We start from the raw sequence: 20,533 nt of genomic DNA, 5'->3' as shown, positions 1-20,533 counted from the left end.
GAGAGAGCATGAAAGTTCAACGCTTTCAATGTGCCAAGAAAGTGCTGCCCACAAAACCTGGCTTGGAAAAGAGCTTAACTGGAAAGAACTGTGTTCATTGCTGGCAAATCAACAATAACACAATGAAAAGGCTCACAATGAATAACAGTTGATTGAGATTTTGGACAATAACAAGTACGAGCCTCATCTACAGTTGGTCCAGAAATGACCTGATCTAAAGATAGTGATGCAACTTTAGTCACAGTGTGGACTATCCATTCATAAGGCTACACAGTTGACTTGCAGATCTGATAAGTTTATCACTAAGAAGGCTAGGAGCATGGATGGGCAACTCCAGTCCTCAGGGGCTCAGTGGTTGTTACACTTTTCCCTCAAACCCTAGCAAACACATCTGATTAAACTAATTGCATTCTAAACTAAAGATCATTAGTTGATTTTTGGAGTCAGGGGTGTTAGCTGGGGCAAAAATGTGAAAGCAATCAGGCCACAAAGGACTGGAGTTGCACATCCCTGGGCTAGAGTGTAAGCCATAACCAGCTTAAAAATCTAAAGATACAAAGCAATATGGGATAGACCTAGGCCTACATTAGCCGTTTCCATTAACTTGTGCAGTGATTTTGTTGTTGACATTTAGAAAGTTTGCATAGAAATTGCAACAACTACCTTTGTTTCTACTGAACTGTCTTGTGACAAATACAGCAGACCGTAATGACATCAACCCCCTCCCCAAAAAATTACAATGTTCGCAAAAACCTTGAGTGCCAAATAAAAAATTAAGTGGTTGAACTGTTTCCATTATCCATTTAGGGAATTTGCGCATTAATAAATGTGACAGTCTGTATGCCTTCCCACCTACAGTATGTTTCATGTCTCAGGTAGCCCGCAAAGGCCAGCATGGATAGAATGCAAGAATTTACTCATCTTTGCCATATTCTAATAATTCTCATGTGCCAACGTATCGCCATGGTCTGTGCTCTTGTGAAACTTGCACTCCTGTAGAGCTGAAATAATTGCATCCAGCCAACCAGAAAAGCAAGGCAAAACAATTCAAGCATTCTTGAAAGTCAAGACAATCCTTGTTCTCCAAATAAACATTTGTATAGTTGAAAAACATTTTTTTTTGCAAGCAGTAGACATTTAGAATTAAAATGTGTAGTGAAGCTTTATAGTAACGTGTGACATCACGTGCCCAGAGTACCTTAAATGATTCATTTATTCTGAAAAACTGTTTCCATCATCATTTCTTGCAATGAAGAAAGTTTGACTAGACAAATCCACCCGTTGAATGGATAAAAAATGTTGATCTTCAGAACATTTCTTCAATAGCTGCCGTTTCCATTACACGTCGCAATGTTTTTTTTGCGACATTGACCCAGGTTTATTCAACAAAAGCAATGGAAACCTGCCTAGTGAGCGGCAATAAGAGAAATACAAAAAAGCTGTGAGTTTAGCAATGTGATAGCCTCAGTCTGCAAGACCTAGGCTACACTTGAATGCAATTTGTAGGCCTATTTAGGGATTTGTAGCCTTCACTTTCAGGGAAAACAAAACAACCTTGCAAAACAGTCAATATGAGGAAATAGGTGAATGCATAATTTCCTTCATGAGGCCATCTGTTGTTGGCTAATATTGAGGCCAACTGACAACACTATCTAAATGAAGACAACGAAATTCAAAGGTGAAAGGTCTTAATGAGGAAAAGCCTTGTCTCATGTGATGAACTGCTTACCAAACCAATGTGTTGAGAAGCAACAATGGCATCAATTTAATTTGGAAACTGTTCTTAACCATAGGAATTGGTCCAGACTTTCCCAAATGTTGAATGGCAACATATGGTAAACGTCAAGCACTCAAAATTGCTGTTTGAAAGATGCCGCAAACGGATCACTTTTTTCTCTGAATGGTGAATTGACACTTGCAATGAAATTCAGACAAGACCTCTACTTTCACCTGACTGTTTGCATTGTCAATGTGTGTGTGAACAGTGGTTTTTGGATTGCAAGTGGTCAAGGTTGCTGAACCAATGTGCATAACATGTACACTTAGTGGAAGATCAAATCTAAGGATGCATCCACGAAGCTAACAATATAGCCAATCATGGACCTCTTTGTGTTCTCAAATCCGTGTAAATCTGCATAAAAATATGATTTACCTTTATAATGCTGCTCCTGCGTGGTATTCCGGATTTGGAATCCAATCTGACAGAGGAGTTGTTGGCGGTTTCAAGCCCTGGGCTGTCATGTAACGTTTCTGATCCAACCATGTCTGCCGGTATCCCACAGTCCCCATTGAAGACCGATACTTCGCACTGCGTCCTCCCGTCTGTTTTATCACTGGGCAAAGCCACCGAATCCCCAGTATTCGATGGAGATGAGCCGTCGTTCTCTCCAAACTCCGCCATAGGCACTCCACGCACACAGACAGACCAAGCTTAGCTGTCAAGCTGCTATGTAGGTGTTTCACTTGCAACGCTGTTGTATTTCTCCAATGTCCTGGCTTGCTAGCTAGCTACCTCGTTATAACAACTGCACAAAAATGTTCCGTATCATTTTCTTGGTCCATATTTGACTGGTATTTAATGTCGCGTGTTCCATGGATTGTGCTCTGTAAAACAAAACATCAACAATAGACATTGAATACCAATAGATTAAACTGTTCAATGCTCGACATGATCTGAAATTGTATGCAGACGATGTCTAATAATGTGACTTTGAATGGTAACGTTAGCTGACGAACGTTAATTACGTACAAACAGTTCAATTGCATTCAATAGCATTTTCAATTTGCAAAGCTGTCGGTATAACATTGCAAAATTATTTCATAATGGATGCAATAGCTAGCTACATCGTCTCATTTGAAATTGTCTGGTATGTCATTCGATAGTTAGCTGCCTAGCTATGCAACATTCGTAAATTAGTTTAACGTTAGTCAACAAGTTAGCCATATTTGCGTTCGTCTGGGATAGAAGTGGCTTGTTTGTTAGCTGCTGTGTTGTATATCTGGACTAGAGCTAATTTAGTTATAGCTAGCAAACTTAGTTATACGTCCTTACTCAGTCATGTTACGGTAACTGACAAATTAGCCCACATTTAATTAACTTGCCAATAGTTAGCTAACATTAACTAACCTGGCAAACTAACACTGTTACAGACAAATGTGTTTTAACTAACCCTCTCGTATCTGTTCTACAGCCACACATGCCAACATAATTTCATGTTATCACACTTGCCTTGCTTGATAAAGTCTTGTCAAAAGAGAACGAAGTTCTATTCTGTTGTGCTACCCAGCTGCAACGACGAGACTACTGTTCAGTCCATGCATCACCACCAGTTGCTGCATTAGTTAGCTTGCAATGCAGCTAATGTTAGTTAGCAAGTAGTCACGGACTAAACCCAACTGTCAATACATTTGCTATCTAAATATGTATCTAGCGAGCTACCCGTTAAGCAAAAGTCAAAAGGTGAACGAACTACTTGTAACAGGCAGCAACGACAACGAACCTTCTGTCAATCAATCCTTGCTCATACAAAAATATATGTCTTATTGAAATACATGAAAACTGCTTTCATCGATCAAAACCAGTGCTTTATAATTACACTAGAAGACAGCACCGGGCACAGTTTTGAAGCCAACACGCCTACATCTTGGCACGCACCCACCACAGTAGAAAAAATACATTTTTACATTTATTCTATTAAAAACACCTTAATGCATACTTTACAATTATATTATGTGAGTTAAACATACGTTATATATATATATATTTAAAGTATCATTTTTGAAAGTACTCATGTTACTGTCCCCACGACAACAACAAAATACATATGCATGTAATTCTGTCCTTGATACATTTAATGAAATACTGTAGAAATTCATTAATTCCTTTGTGGGACTCCTTCTTCTGTGGAGTGCCAATATGGCCGACCAGTGGCTTCAAAGAGTCTCTTTGGCCAACATCCAGCATATACCATCCAGGGTTTATATACAGTGCATTCGGGAAAGTATTCAAACCACGTCCCCTTTTCCATATTTTGTTACGTTACAGCCTTATTCTAATATTTGTTTCCCTCAATCTACACACAGCACCCCATAATGACCAAATTAAAACATGTTTATAGAAATTTGTGTACATTTATTCCAAATAACAAACAGAAATACCTCATTTACACAAGTATTCAGACCCTTTACTATGAGAAATTGAAATGAAATTGAGCTCAGGTGCATCCTGTTTCCATTGATCATCCTTGAGATGTTTCTACAACTTGATTGGAGTCCACCTGTGGTAAATTCAATTGATTGGACATTATTTGGAAAGGCACACGACTGTCTATGTAAGGTCCACAATTGACCGTGCTTTTCAGAGCAAAAACCAAACCACGAGGACAAAGGAAATGGCCGTAGAGCTACGAGACAGGGTTGTGTCGAGGCATATATCTGGGGAAGGGTACCAAAAAATGTCTGCAGCTTTGAAGATCCCAAAGAACACAGTGGCCTCCATCATTCTTAAATGGAAAAAGTTTGGAACCAACAAGACTCTTCCTAGAGCTGGCCGCCCAGCCAAACTGAACACTCAGGGGAGAAGGGCCTAGGTACGGGAGGTGATCAAGGACCCGATGGTCACTGACAGAGCTCAAGAGTTCCTCTGTGGAGATGAGAGAACCTTCCAGAAGGACAACCATCTCTACAGCACTCCAGCAATCAGGCCTTTATGATAGAGTGGCCAGACAGAAGCCCCTGCTCAGTAAAAGGCACATGACAGTCCGCTATGAGTTTGCCAAAAGGCCCCTAAAGGACTCTCAGACCATGAGAAACAAGATTCTCTGGTCTGATGAAACCAAGATTGAACTCTTTGGCCAGAATGCCAAGCATCATGTCTGGAGGAAACCTGGCACCATCCCTACGGTGAAGCATGGTGGTGGCAGCATCATGTTGGTGGGATGTTTTTCAGCGGGAGGGACTTGGAGACTAGTCCGGATCGAGGGAAAGATGAACAGAGCAAAGTACAGAGAGATCCTTGTTGAAAACCTGATCTAGAGCACTCAAGGTTCACCTTCCAACAGGACAATGACCCTAAGCACACAGCCAAGACAATGCAGGAATGGCTTCCTGTCAAGTCTCTGAATGTCCTTGAGTGGCCTAGCCAGAGCCTGGACATGAATCCGATCAAACATCTCTCGAGAGACCTGAAAACGGCTGCTCCCCATCCAACCTGCCAGAGCTTGAGAGGATCTGCAGAGAATAATGGGAGAAAATCCCCAAATACAGGTGTGCCAAGTTTGTAGCGTCACACCCAAGACTTGAGGCTGCAATCGCTGCCAAAGGTGCTTTAACAAAGTACTGAGTAAAGGGTCTGAATATGTAAATGTAAAATAGTTTTTATTTTTAATACATTTTCAAAAATGTCAACCTATTTTTGGTTTGTCATTATTGGGTATTGTGTGTGGATTGCTAAGGAAAAAACTTTAATCCATTTTTGAACAAGGCTGTAATGTAACAACGTGGAAAAGTCAAGGAGTCTGAATACGTTCCGAATGCACTGTACGTCATTGATCAAAACACATGGTGAAACTGAAACATCACTAACATCACACTCACCACATTCTTTGGGCGAGATTGGAAACACAAATTGGTTTACAATGGTAAACCTGGTTTAGATTTTATCTGTCGGAAAGATATCAGTTTGTCCTCTGACAAATCAACTGTAAATTTCGGTGTTCCTCAAGGTTCTGTTTTAGGACCACTATGGTTTTCACTATATATTTTACCTCTTGGTGATGTTATTCGGAAACATAATGTTAACTTTCACTGCTATGCGGATGGCACACAGCTGTACATTTCGATGAAACATGGTGAAGCCCCAAAATTGCCCTCCCTGGAAGCCTGTGTTTCAGAAATATGGAAGTTGATGGCTGCAAATGTTCTACTTTTAAACTCGGAACAAAACAGAGATGCTTGTTCTAGGTCCCAAGAAACAAACGGATCTTCTGTTGAATCTGACAATTAATCTTGATGGTTGTACAGTCGTATCAAATAAAACTGTGAAGGACCTCGGCGTTACTCTGGACCCCGATCTCTCTTTTGACGAACATATCAAGACTGTTTCAAGGACAGCTTTTTTCCATCTACGTAACATTGCAAAAATCATGAACTTTCTGTCCAAAAATGATGCAGAAAAATGTATCCATGCTTTTGTCACTTCTAGGTTAGACTACTGCAATGCTCTACTTTCCTGCTACCCGGATAAAGCAATAAATAACTTCAGTTAGTGCTAAACATGGCTGCTAGAATCTTGACTAGAACCAAAATATTTGATCATATTACTCCAGTGCTAGCCTCTCTACACTGGCTTCCTGTTAATGCAAGGACTGATTTCAAGGTTTTACTGCTAACCTACAAAGCATTACATTGGCTTGCTCCTACCTATCTTTTCGATTTGGTCCTGCCATACATACCTACATGTACACTACGGTCACAAGACGCAGGCCTCCTTACTGTCCCTAGAATTTCTAAGCAAACAGCTGGAGGCAGGGCTTTCACCTATAGAGCTCCATTTTTATGGAATGGTCTGCCTACCCATGTGAGAGATGCAGACTCGGGCTCAACCTCTAAGTCTTTATTGAAGACTCATCACTTCAGTAGGTCCTATGATTGAGTGTAGTTTGGCCCAGGAGTGTGAAGGTGAATGGAAAGGCACTGGAGCAACGAACCGCCCTTGCTGTCTCTGCCTGGACGGTTCCTCTCTCTCCACAGGGATTCTCTGCCTCTAACCCTATTACAGGGGCTGAGTCACTGGCTTACTGGTGCTCTTCCATGCCATCCCTAGGAGGGGTGCGTCACTAGAGTGGGTTGAGTCACTGATGTGATCTTCCTGGCCGGGTGACAAGGTTCAAATCTGTCGTTCTGCCCCTGAACAGGCAGCTAACCCACTGTTCCTAGGCCGTCATTGAAAATAAGAATTTGTTCTTAACTGACTTGCCTAGTTAAATAAAGGATTTTTTTTTTTTTAAAGTATGCTCTCTCTAATTTCCTCTTTCTTTCTTTCTCTCTCTCGGAGGACCCGAGCCCTAGGACCATATCTCAGGACTACCTGGCCTGATGACTTCTTGCTGTCCCCAGTCCACCTGGCCATGCTGCTGCTCCAGTTTCAACTGTTCTGCCTGCTGCTATGGAACCCTGAGCTGTTCAACGGACGTGCTGTCCCAGACCTGCTGTTTTCAACTCTCTAGAGACAGAAGGAGTGGTAGAGATACTCTATCAGGGGTGTCAAAGTCAAATGGACGGAGGGCCAAATAAAAAAATCAGCTACAAGACGAGGGCCGGACTGTTCGAATGTTCATTGAAAAATTTTTAAATGGCGCATATAGTCTAGTGAACCTAATTGAACCTACTGAAAACCTAACAAATATATTACAATATGATCAGATAAATAAAGCAATATTTTCTTATGGCTCTGTCAGTAATCTTTAATTTTCAACAGACACAAAAGACAAATTTCCTTTATATAAATATCCCCATAACATGAACATTAAATGAAAGAAACCGGTATTCAAGGCACCATCAGTAGACTATATTTTCTATTTTAGCAAAAGTGGGCTAAATTTACTTCAAAGAAAAAACAATAATAGCAATTTTCTATCATCCACTCAACTGAAATATTTTTAAAATATAATTGGATTGAAATACAAAAAAATAAAGTGCAAAAATCTGTTAATCAAAAACAACACTTTGTTTAAGGAGAAGTAACATGCAGTGAAAACAAATATTAAATTTTAACTTTTAAACTTGAACTGAGTAAAAACTCTAAATATGTGATTGCACAGTAATGTTCACTTGTTTGAGGTTGAGGGTGATACTTGGTGGTGTCCCATCTTTTCCACAAGTTCATCAATGTTCGGGGTAAGGCTCTGAGCTGAAGAAATCCTCAGAATTGAGTGGAGGTGTTCAGCAGTAAGTCGACTTCTGTGTGATGTTTTGTTCAGGTTCATCAAAGAAAACAGTTGTTCACACAGGTATGTGCTGCCAAACATAGACAACGTTTGAGCAGCCTGGATGCACAGCTGGGGCATTGTGCCGGGGAGGAAACGGGCGAACTCCGCAGCACCCACTGCCGCATATTTTGCCCTCAGTGCATCATTGCATTGGAGGTCAATCAACTCCATTTGGAGGTTTGGTGGTGAGCTTTCCACGTCAACAGCAAATGGGTTACCGAGCAGTTCCAACCTGCTTTTTTGTGCTTCAAAGTCAGCAAATCGGCGTCGAAAGTCAGCGGCAAGCATACCTATTTTATCAGCCAACTGTGTGCTCGGGAACGCACTGGTAGAGAGCTTCTCTTTCATGGTCTGGCAGCTGGGAAAGTGGCTCAAATTTTCTTTCCGCATCTGCGTCTCCCACAGAGTCAGTTTGGTTTTAAATGCCTTCACTGTACTGTACATATCAGAGATGACACGATCCCGACCCTGCAGCTGCAAGTTTATTGCATTCAGATGACTCGTAATGTCACACAGAAAAGCCATTTCACACAGAAACATTTCGTCTCGGAGTTGTGTTGTGTCTTTCCCTTTGCTGTCCAAGAACAGACAAATCTCCTCACGAAGCTCGAAACATCTTTGAAGCACCTTTCCCTGGCTTAGCCATCGCACCTCTGTGTGATAAGGCAAATCACCATGCTCCGTTTCTAACTCCGTCAGAAATGCCTTGAACTGGCGGTGATTCAAACCTTTGGCTCTGATAAAGTTAACTGTGCGCGTGATGATGCTCATTACATGCTCCATTTTCAAGGCTTTACCGCACAACGCTTCCTGGTGTATGATACAATGATAAGCTGTCAGCTCACCTGTCGCGTTTTCCTCTTGCATCTTTTCCCGTATCTTCGCCACCAGTCCGCTCCTGTGTCCACACATCGCAGGTGCTCCGTCGGTTGTCAAACCCACGAGTTTTTCCCAAGGCAGCTCCATCTCATTTACACATCTTGACACCTCTTCATACAAATCATGCCCCGTAGTTGTGCCATGCATAGGACGTAAAGCCAAAAACTCCTCTGTCACGCTTAGGTTGGAGTCCACTCCGCGGATGAAAATTGACAACTGGGCAATGTCAGAAATGTCGGTGCTCTCATCCACAGCCAAGGAATATGCAATAAAATCTTTTCCCTTTTTCACAAGCTGCTCTTTTAGATTGATGGACAACTGGTCTACTCTCTCGGCAATGGTGTTTCTGCTCAGACTCACATTTAAAAAGAGTTGCCTTTTTTCTGGGCAAACTTCGTCACAAACTTTAATCATGCAGTTTTTGATGAAATCCCCCTCCGTAAATGGCCGGGCTGATTTAGCGATCTCTTCTGCCAAAATAAAACTGGCCTTTTGTAGCCTTTGTTCCATGTCCATATTCTTGTTTTTGTCCGCGTGTTTCGTTTCATAATGTCGTCTCAGATTATACTCTTTCAGTACCGCCACACTTTCTCCACACAGAAGACACACAGGTTTTCCAGCTACCTTCGTGAACATATACTCCGACTCCCACCTTGTTTGAAACCCCCGGTTCTCAGTATCCACCTTCCGTTTTGCCATTTTTGATGGGTATCTGAAAGTTAATTTTACTGTGATGCTGACGACTGCTGTGCCAATAAATATTGAAATGAAGCAGCCTACTGCTCGGTGCGTCACCTTTGCATTGTGGGAAATGTAGTATTGGTGCGTGTAAAAGATCTGCGGGCTGCCGGCTTGCTGCGGGCCGGTTCTAATAATAAATCAAGATCATCCCAGGGGCCGTAAAAAACCTTCTTGCGGGCCGGATGTGGCCCGCGGGCCTTGACTCTGACATATGTGCTCTAAATGATCGGCTATGAAAAGCTAACTGACATTTACTCCTGAGGTGCTGACCTGTTGCACCCTCGACAACCACTGTGATTATTATAATTTCACCCTTCTGGTCATCTATGAACATTTGAACCTCTTGGCCATGTTCTGTTATAATCTCCACCCGGCACAGCCAGAAGAGGACTGGCCACCCCTCATAGCCTGGTTCCTCTCTAGGTTTCTTCCTAGGTTCTGGGCTTTCTAGGGAGTTTTTCCTAGCCCCCGCGCTTCTACACCTGCATTGCTTGCTGTTTGGGGTTTTAGGCTGGGTTTCTGTACAGCACTTTGTGACATCAGCTGATGTAAGAAGGGCTTTATAAATACATTTGATTTGATTTGATCAAAACACATGGTGAACCTGTAACATCACTAAGTAACAGCTCCATTGGCACAAATTTAACCATACAAATCAATATAGGTTACGATCTAGGTTTTCTCTGCATCTCCTATCAATTATAAATCATCAAATATGTTTTAGAATGTTATACATTAAAAAGGAATGTTTGAATTATACAAGGAAAACCAGGGATGCTAGACATCCCAAGTGGGAATTTAAAAAACAATATATACTTAAATCATACTTCGTTAACATATTTTAAGTATATTTAAATTGGAGAAATATTAAATATTTATTGCATGTAATGTCAATTTTATTAGCGTTTAATATATTAACTACATTTCAAATTATCTAAATTGGGAAACCTGTGCTTAAGTATATTCTTTGTATATTAGATAAAGAGCTTAACAAATATACTTTGAATACACCTTAAGTACATTTTATGTATACAGTATTTCTGACAATTAGAAATATACTAAAAAGGTATTTGAATTAGAATTCCTGTGTTTTCTTTACAAAACATTTTTTGACAGTGTTTCAAGTATAGTTTTTCAATACACTTCTGCTTATTAATCACATTAGCTATATAAAGGTTACCTTGATTGACCATGGAAGTTTCTCAGCTTTAAAAAAAATACATATATATTTAACTTTAATTTAACTAGGAAAGTAGGTTAAGAACAAATTCTTATTTACAATGACGGTCTACCACGGCCAAACCCGGACGACACTGGGCCCATTGTGATACAGCCTAGAATTAAACCAGGGTCTGTAGTGACGCCTCTTGCACTGAGATGCAGTGCCCAAGACCACTGCGCCACTCAGGAGCCCTTATAAAGCAGTTGAACAGGAATTCAGAAAGTACTTCAAAACGAATTATTGGCACTTGCAAAAGTATTCATACACCTTGGATTTATTCACATTTTGTTGTTACAAAGTGGGATTCAAATGAATTTAATTGTCAACAATCTACACAAAGTACTCTAATGTTAAAGTTTTTTTTAAAGATTGATTGAAATTAAATTACTAAAATATAGTAAGTATTCAGCTCCCTGAGTTTATAGTATGTAATGACACTGTTGGCAGCGATTAGAGCAGTGAGTCTTCTTGCTTAAGTCTCTAAGAACTTTACACACCTGGATTGTGCAATATTAGCCCTTTATTCTTTTCATAATCCTTCAAGCTTTGTCATGATGTTGGTGCTCATGGCTAAACAGCCATTTTCAAATCTTGCCATAGATCTTCAAGCAGATTTAAGTCAAAGCTGTAACTTGGCCACTAAGGAACATTCATTGTCTTCTTGGTAAGCAACTCCAGTGTAGATTTGGCCTTGTATTGTAGGTTAATGTTCTGCTGAAAGGTGAATTCCTCTCCCAGTGTCTGTTGTAAAGCAGGCTGAAGCAGGTTTTCCTCTATGATTTTGGCTGTGCTTAGCTCCATCCCGTTTCTTTTTATCTGGGAAAAACTCCCCAGCATTTGCCGATATCAAGCATACCCATACCATGATGAAGTCACCACCGTGCTTGACAATAAGGAGTCAGTTACTCAGTGATATTTGTGTTGGATTTGCCCCAAATACAACGCTTTGCGTTTAGTTTTTTTGCAGTATTACTTTAGTGCCTGCATACAATGTATTTTTGGGAATATTCTGTATATTTGTATTAATATTTTCACTCTGTCATTTAAACAATTATTGTGTCACGACAATATCAATTTTTCCCATCACAGCCATTAAACTCAGTACGTATTTTACAAATCACCAATGGCCTCATGGTAACATTACTGAAGAGTTTCATTCCTGTCCTGCAGCTCAGTTCAGAAGGATGACTGTATGTTTAATGTATCTGGGTGGTTAAATACATATTCCACAGCATAATTAATATCTTGACCATGCTTAAAGAGATATTCAATGTCTGGTTTGATATTGTTACCGATCTAGCAATCACTGCCCTTTTATGAGGCTCTTGAATGGCTCCCTGGTCTTTGTAGTTGAATCTGTGCTTGAAATTCAATACTTGACTGAGGGACCTTACATATGTTGTATGAGGAAGGGTTAGTCATAAAAAAAATCATATCAACCCCTCCATGTAACATATTCTGTGATTTGTTAAGCCTGAACTAATTTATGCAGGCCTAAACAAAAAGGCTGAATGACTATTTTAGTTATCAAATTCGTATTCATCTTATTATTTATTTATCTTCCACTTTGACATTAGAGTATTTTGATAACACGCATGACAATTAAAGTTTTAGGGAAGTTATAGGCCCCGGATTGAACATAATTATACACTCGCAAAGCCAACTAAAAACGAGGGCTGAGGGCCTTACGTTGAAAACTTCTCTTGCTTGGCTAATCATTTGGACCACTCGCCAAGATGGCGATGGGGATTCCCCCAAGGGCATAAGGCGAGGGTAAGTGGACGAGGGTGTGTCTTTTAAGTCAAATCAATGCTTCAATTTAAAAACAACCAAGTGTATTTTGAATTAATATACTAAAATTACAATTCAAGCGTTTCAAATTGAAGTACAGTTTTAATGAGTGTGTTTAAGTTTAAAGATAGTGAACATATAGTATACTAAAAGACTGAAAAACAATTCATTTAAACTATATTTTGAATAAGTGTATTGAAGGTTGACAATAGTATATTTATAGTATACTAAAAGCTTAAAAACAATTAATTTAAAGTACACTTTTAATAAAGGTGTAATGATAAGTGTAATGATATTATATTTATAGTATACTTAGGATATACAAGAGAAAAATCTCGTATTTGATGTATATTATTATATTTTTTTGTATATTTAAGTATACTTGTAATATATTAAAATATTACATATTTTTCGCATGGGATGTTAATCAGCAAATGTTAAGATCTTGGATTTAATTCAAGATTGATAGATTGATTTCCTGGGTAAAAAATATAGCATTTTACAGTCTGAAAAATGTCAATCTGAGACGTTATCAAAATACTGTATTTATGTAAATGATCAACAGAAAACTATATGTTCCTTCAATAGCATAGCCTATAGAGTTATTGCTTGTAGCAGCTCTTATAGCTATTTAAAAAGGATCCTTACAGTTTACATTCTAATATTTTAGTCAAAGTTAACCATGTAACCAAGTTTATGTTTTATTTTACCTTTATTTAACGAGGCAAGTCAGTTAAGAACAAATTCTTATTTTCAATGACAGCCTAGGAACAGTGGGTTAACTGCCTGTTCAGGGGCAGAACGACAGATTTGTACCTTGTCAGCTCGGGGGTTTGAACTTGCAACCTTCCGGTTACTAGTCCAACACTCTAACCACTAGGCTACCCTGCCGCCCCAGGGTGTGCAGGAGGGTATGCATTGCTGAAGTCTATGTAGCCTACACATGAGACATGACCATAAACAGTTAAATGTAATCTTTTTGCATCAATTTCCAGACCTTAAATATACTGCGGAATATCAGTGTGCCAGTTCCACCTTGTGTTGCCTTCTCAGGGTTAAAGTCATGTGTCTTGTTTCTGATTAAGGATTAGTTCACATAAATCAATTGTTAAAAAGACATATTGATCAGTTCCAGGATGTTGTAAGGGACATGAGAAGGGACGGTGTGTATCAAGCCTGCAGATAGTTATTCTGATACAGAATTGACTGTTGTACAACAGAGGCATCTGGTGGTGACACTGACTATCTGATAGTGAGTGACCTGTTACTGTGGCCTTTGGATCTATTTCCATCACCTCAGTTTCCCATTTAAAATCATAAGAACATGTTGCGCTTTGGGGGTTGTAAAACCATTAACACAGAGTCCATGAATTAATCTTCATGATCGTTTAATGTGATTGAGGAAAATAATAAGGGTTATATAATGCTGTCACGTGAAAATTTTGATAGAGAAAATTACGAGCAGCATTCCTTGCATTTCATCAAACATCAAATAATGCCCTGATTCAACTTAAAGTTAAATGTGTTGAGGTATTACTGTTCTGTATAACCACATTACTGTGTAGTTTATTTGCAGAAATTTAAGTATCAAAATGTTCACTGTTACAGTAACTGATGGAAATATTGCCTTCTCAAAATGTAGAAGATATTCTTATTCAACTTGCATGCAAATCAAATACGGATTTTTTGGGAGGTCAAATTGGTATGAAGACATTGAAATCAATGAAAGGGAACAAAATAAATTGCTCTGCTTCCAACTATCATTAGTTACTATAGGTTAGACACCTTATGTTACCCCCAGAATAAGAATAATGTTTTAAGGTTTTAACTGTACCTTAGACCTACAGTGATAATTAAGAAATTATTAGTGACAGTTAGTATTTTTCAAATTAACTGACTTCACCAGAAGTACAGTAGATAAATCAACCAGGTGTATATGTTTTTTTTTTTCTTCTCATAGACAAGGAAACAACAGAGGAATCATTCAAAGTTATCTTTCAGTGGACCATTTTGAAGAGGCCTGGTGGTTTTAGGTTATTTTGGAGGTGCACAGGCAGAGGGCGGGACACCAGGCGTACACCAAAGAATTGCTGCACCCGGCCTGCTTTTTCATGGCGGCACAGTTGGCATACTTGTTTACGTAAGGACAGGGATTGGCTGAAATGACACACGAGAAGAAACATTGGCAGTCAATTCATTGTATATTGACAGTTTACACTTGGTGATTATTGTACATTGAACCCGTGTGTGAACATGTTTTTAAAAGGCATCACTAACATTGCTGAGTCATATTGGTAAGATTTTAGACGGCAGGCATGTGTTTTCATCCTGTCTGGTACTTACTGCAAAGCTTATTTTCGCAGGAGTTGGGGCAGTCAGCACATGTAGCTCCTTCCTTGTATGGAGCCACTCCTTTGTAGTTTCCCCTGTTAACCAAAGTATTGAAATGATTCCTGGATGATGCCTGCCTTCCACTACCAGTTACAGTAAATAGGGTGAAATTGTACACAGGTGTTAGGTGCATTTTGGGTGTGATTGGTGCAACATACGCTCTGTAGTATTGGCATCCATAGAAGTAGACTGAGCCAGGACACAAGGCCACACCACAGCCAACCTTGTACGAACTGTTCCAAACCACCTATATGAAAGGAAACGCAGTTTAGTGTTATCAGAGTTTCATTGGCAAATATCCATAATGACACTTGTCGGTAACTACGCACCTCTTGGTCACATGAACATATTTAGCAGATGTTATTGCAGGTGTAGCATAATGGTCCATAACAATATACAGTACCGGTATACAAAATGTTAAGAACGAAGAACACCTGCTCTTTCCATGACATAGACTGACCAGGTGAATCCAGGTGAAAGCTATGATCCCTTATTCATGTCACTTGTTAAATCCGCTTCAATCAGCGTAGATGAAGGGAAGGAGACCGGTTAAAGAAAGATTTTTAAGCCCTGAGACAATTGAGACATGGATTGTGTATGTGTGCCATTCAGAGGGTGAATGGGAAAGAGTCTTTGAATGGGCTATGGTAGTAGGTGCCAGATGCACCAGTTTGTGGGGGGGGGGGGGGGGGGCAACTCAATATTAAGAATGTTTGGTATACTCAGTGTATGTACAATACAATGACTGAAATTGCTACCAAAACAAATGTCAATGAGTTAGTAATCTATTTTGTAAGTATACTCCTTTGGTGTCAACAAGTATATGCAATTAAATATCCCTGAAAATGTATGTGACAGAATATGAACTGTAGTTTTGGTGTGTGTTTCCTATCTGACCCTAATTAGTGGTGGACATGTAAAATGTATAAAAATACAACATAGTCCATTGCGGGTCCTTTTGTACCTAAAGGTCCAGTGTTAAGACTGCATAGTGTTGTTGCTGTGCACTCTGTTTTGGGTGTGGTCGAATCTGTTCAGAAGGTATGTTTATTTCTCTATCGGTGTGTCGTTGTCCTGTTGGAAGGTGAACCTTTGCTCCAGTCTGAGGTCCTGAGCGCTCTGGAGCAGGCTTTCATCAAGGATCCCATTGTACTTTGCTCCGTTCATCTTTCCTCGATCCTGACTAGTCTCCCAGTCCCTGCCGCTGAAAAACATCATCACAGCATGATGCTGACACCACCACCATGCTTCACCGTATGGATGGTGCCAGTTTTCCTCCAGATGTGACGCTAGGCATTCAGGCCAAATAGTTCAATCTTGGTTTCATCAGACCAGATAATCTTGTTTCTCATGGTCTGAGAGTCCTTTAGGTGCCTTTTGGCAAACTCATAGCGGGCTTTCATGTGTCTTTTTATTGAGGAGTGGCCTCTGTCTGGCCACTCTACCATAAAGGCCTTATTGGTGGAGTGCTGCAGAGATAGTTGTCCTTCTGGAAGGTTCTCCCATCTCCACAGAGGAACTCTGGAGCTCTGTCAGAGTGACCATCAGGTTCTTGGTCACCTCTCTGACCATGGCCCTTCTCCCCTGATTGCTCAGTTTGGCCGGGTGGAGAGATCTAGGAGGAGTCTTGGTGGTTCCAAACTTCTTCCATTTAAGAATGATGGAGGCCACTGTGTTCTTGGGGACCTGCAGACATTTTTTGGTACCCTTCCCCAGATCTGTGCCTTGACACAATCCTGTCTCGGGGCTCTCAGACAATTCCTTCGACCTAATGGCTTGGTTTTTGCTCTGACATGCACTGTCAACTGTGGGACCTTATATAGACAGGTGTGTGCCTTTCCAAATCATGTCCAATCAATTGAATTTACCACAGGTGGACTCCAATCAAGTTGTAGAAACATCTCAAGGATGATCAATGAAAATTGAGCTCAGGTGCATCCTGTTTTCAAGTCTCATAGCAAAGGGTCTGAATACTTATTCAAATAAGGTATTTCTGTTTTTTGTTTTTAATAAATTTGCAAAAGTTTTCGCTTAGTCATGATGGGGTATTGTGTGTGGAGGAAGTTGTTTTATTTAATCCATTTTAGAATAAGGCTAACAAAATGTGAAAAATGTCAAGGGGTCTGAATACTTTCTGAAGGCACTTCATGTCATAATGTATCTGCACATAAGATGAATGTTACCTGTGTGTAGTGGCCGATGGGTTTACCATTGATAGATCCATTGGGATAGGAGTAATCTCTGACCTCACTGTGCCAGGCTGTAACGATTTGAGTCCAATTCCTCGAAGCGGAGGACATGAACAGGTTCTCACCCATTTCATAGTCTGTTCATAAGTAAAGCATGCATGGAAAAGTTTGCTACATACTGTCGGTGGGTAACAATGAAATCAAACTGGAACAGTTGACGAAAATGTATTTGAATGCAGGATATAAGATGTCAACAAATATAAGATACCAGGTAAGTTACCATAGTCACTGGTGATAAAAAATCATGACATTCCAAATATATTTCAGCTTAAGATTGTGCTCACATTGATACCATTGCAGCGAAAGTCTTGAGTTGCATGAATCAATCAAATATATTTGTCTTAGTTTGCTCTACAGCAGGGGACGAACAGGAGATGTCAAGGAGAGACAAAGGGGAAAACGTACCGCCAAGCATGCGACTGCTGGGTGGGCCATGAGTCATGGAGCAGGTGTCAACCCAAGCCTGAGCACTGGCCGCTGCCTCCTCGCTCCAGTTCTGCAGATCAGATACAAAAAACTCTAGAATAATGCCATCCACAAGACTGACATCCACATACTAGTGTCCAAGGAGTATACCATAGGGCTGCTCTATGAATTACATATCAGGGATTATACTCTTTACGGTGGATTTTGGGGAATACTATGTTGGAAACATTGATTCTGAGGTTGTTACTGATGGAAAGTATATGAATCATGAAAGCGTACCATCTTGAGCATGTCTCTAGCAGTTGGCGTAACCGCTCTCCGGAAGGCGTTGTGCTGGTTAAGGATCTCAGTCTGAACTACTGTGCTGTCTGGGCACATTTCTACACACACACACACACACACACATACACATATTATATTGTGGGATTATATGCACATTACTAACCCCACAGGTAAATTCTTCACTAAACCATAATACAAAGCAACTATTTACTCCTAATGTATTTTCCAACATCTTGATTATGAGTCCCAAATCAATCCACTTTCTTTTGAAAAACAGCACGTGATGAATTGTGTGTAATGACTAAATCCAGTTGAAATAGTTTAGAATCATGTTGGTAGAGGATAGTGAAAGTGCACACCGTTTGTAAAGTCTTCACGTTTTGCTGCATGAAATTGAAAGGGATTAAATGCGGGGGCGGGGGGGGGCGGGGGGGGGGGGGGGGGTGTTCTCCTACAGTACAGATCTACTCAACCTACTCCACCTTTCTGAAGTAAAATGAAGTTATAGAAAATGTAAACACACTACAACAAAAAAAACAAAGATGTTTTGTTTTTGCTTATGTCTTCACACCCCAGAGTTAATACTTGGTGGAGCAGCCATTACAGATGTAAATCATTTAGAATAACATTCTACCGACTGTGCACAACTCTTAGGGCAGCATATGCCAATTATTTTTTTGTCAGAATTGCTTAAGCGCAGTAAATTTGGTTGGGTATCATTGATGGAAAGCATATTTAAACCTCTTTTCAAGCAAATTTATGTCAGGACTGAGTCCAGACCACTCGGCGACACAACACCTTTTGGAAATCAATTCGGGTGTGTCTTTGACATAAGGTTAGGTGTAATTGTCTCACTGAAAAATACAACTCTATCCCAGGGTTTTCAGAAGACTGAGGAGGGGATTTTTTAGTCAATATTTACCTGGGCTTTGCGGCTTTCATATTTATTTTGAAATTGACAAACTCCCCAGTCCCTGCCGATGACAAGCTTTACCAAAACATGAATCTGCCACCATAATACTAACCCTGAGGTAGTTTTTTTTTCTACAGGAAAATGATAACTATTTTAATGCCAAAGACCCACCTGAATGGCTTTCCAAGAGGTGTTTACTTGTTCCTGAATGGTCCAGTCTCAATCCTGAATGAAATCTCCTTAAAAAAGGTTTGAATATTGCTGTCCATCAATGATTCCCAGCCAAAATTACTGAGCTTTAGCAATTTTGACAAAACAATGAAAACAACTGCCCTAAGAGTTGTGCGAAGTTGGTTGAATCTTATTCAAAATGATTCAATGCTTTTAAGGGCTGCCAAAGGTGCTTCAACCAAGTATGAACTCTGGGATGTCAAGACATATGCAATCAAGACATTTTCATTTCATTTAGAATTGATTTGGAGAATGTTCTACAACTGTCTTTCACTTTTAAAATCTGGAGTCAGTCGTGTGGCTCTGTTGTGGAACATATGAAAATGAATCGCTTTTTAAATGTTACGGCAGCAAGGGGTGTGTAGACACTGGACACTGTGTTAGAATGTCCGCAAGGCATTGTACTTACGTGACTGTGGGCACAGCAGTAGGAGATGGCCCAAGGGAAAGAATGAAAAGCTTTCAGAGTCAGATCTTTCATAAATACTTAAACATGTAATTGGCCTCACATCTAATGTACTGTTCCATATTACATATGTGGTTTTCTTTTCAGTAATTAGTAGGAGTACTTACCACATTGCACGCAGAGTACACGTCATGCAGTGTCAGGATGCAAACCAATAACGCAAACATTGTGTCTGAAATCCGGGAGAGAGACACTGCACCTATCTAGAATAAGAATCCACATGATCAGAATGGAGTACCTTGCCTTAGTTGACCTGTTGTCAGAACCTTTGCACAACTGTATGAAAGTATTTATTGCATTTTTGTTACTGTATTTTAACACCAACTTTTGTCTTTTCTCACTAACATATTCACATTGATAGCCATAAGCGAAAAATGCACTAAACAATGAAAATAGGCAATCCTTTGAGAATCAAGAGACTAGCCTTTGCACATCACGGAGACTGATGAATTCATATTTTAACTTGCATGTTCTCGAATAGTTAATGCTGCAAAGATCTGTAATTCTTGCAGAGCGAAGAGGCTTACCTGCTCATGGGTCTTCAAGAGGTTGAGTGGCGCTCGGTGCTGTTCTTTTTCCTTTTATAGGGCCAACGCCGGGCTACATTCGTGACTGTGGTAGGCTCACCTTTTTTTTCACTACTAATGATGCAGAGGCTGTCAATATTACACAATAGATGCAGAACAACAATGCATCCAGAAACCAGCATTGAGAAGCTGACAGAGGTAAATATGAATTTGTAAGCGCATGGGGTGTAGTTTCTCCACTCTGCAGCCCTCCACAAAGAAAGGAGAAGCGCTCTGTAAATACTAGTGTAAATAAAATAACAATTATGGATGGCGTTGACTGCATATGAGTGGATGCATTTCTTTGTTTGGAATGATACACCAATTAGGGAGCAAATAGTCTTCCTTGAGTTTGTTCTAGCTTGCACTTTTGTCAGTCAGATTAATT

General features: G+C 40.0%; 2 protein-coding genes across 4 annotated transcripts in view; both read right to left on the bottom strand.

Annotated features, from left to right (window-relative positions):
• LOC110487926 (inactive phospholipase C-like protein 2) overlaps positions 1 to 3,641 on the bottom strand; it is a 56,848-nt gene extending 53,207 nt beyond the window's left edge. Inside the window, exons 1-2 of one of the 2 annotated variants that reach the window (XM_021559846.3) lie at positions 3,230 to 3,641; positions 2,153 to 2,604 (exon numbers count right to left, since the gene is read on the bottom strand). In XM_021559846.3, the coding sequence (XP_021415521.3) occupies positions 2,153 to 2,401 (249 nt within the window). In that variant the 5' untranslated portion in view covers positions 2,402 to 2,604; positions 3,230 to 3,641. The remainder of the gene's footprint in view (positions 1 to 2,152; positions 2,605 to 3,229) is intronic. The other variant, XM_021559854.3, reaches the window with a different exon arrangement.
• Positions 3,642 to 13,992: 10,351 nt separating this feature from the next.
• Positions 13,993 to 20,228, bottom strand: LOC110487915 (cysteine-rich venom protein ophanin). Of its 2 annotated transcripts, none has more exons than XM_090216714.1 (8): positions 20,107 to 20,228; positions 19,683 to 19,782; positions 17,967 to 18,067; positions 17,667 to 17,757; positions 17,196 to 17,338; positions 15,171 to 15,259; positions 14,965 to 15,047; positions 13,993 to 14,778 (listed from the first exon to the last, which is right to left on the bottom strand). In XM_090216714.1, the coding sequence occupies exons 2-8, from the start codon at positions 19,744 to 19,746 to the stop codon at positions 14,651 to 14,653; spliced, it is 699 nt and encodes a 232-aa protein (XP_090072840.1). In that variant the 5' UTR covers positions 19,747 to 19,782; positions 20,107 to 20,228; the 3' UTR covers positions 13,993 to 14,650. The 2 variants fall into 2 exon arrangements, with proteins under 2 accessions (XP_090072840.1, XP_090072835.1); XM_090216709.1 differs by having other exon boundaries at positions 19,054 to 19,782; positions 20,107 to 20,134.
• Positions 20,229 to 20,533: the final 305 nt, after the last annotated feature.

This window comes from Oncorhynchus mykiss, chromosome 2, assembly GCF_057628025.1.
Source record: "Oncorhynchus mykiss isolate SJ-2025 chromosome 2, ASM5762802v1, whole genome shotgun sequence".
Classification (NCBI taxonomy): Eukaryota; Metazoa; Chordata; class Actinopteri; order Salmoniformes; family Salmonidae; genus Oncorhynchus; species Oncorhynchus mykiss.
Note: the sequence above shows the minus strand (reverse complement) of the source record. Positions and strands in the feature narration are given on the sequence as shown.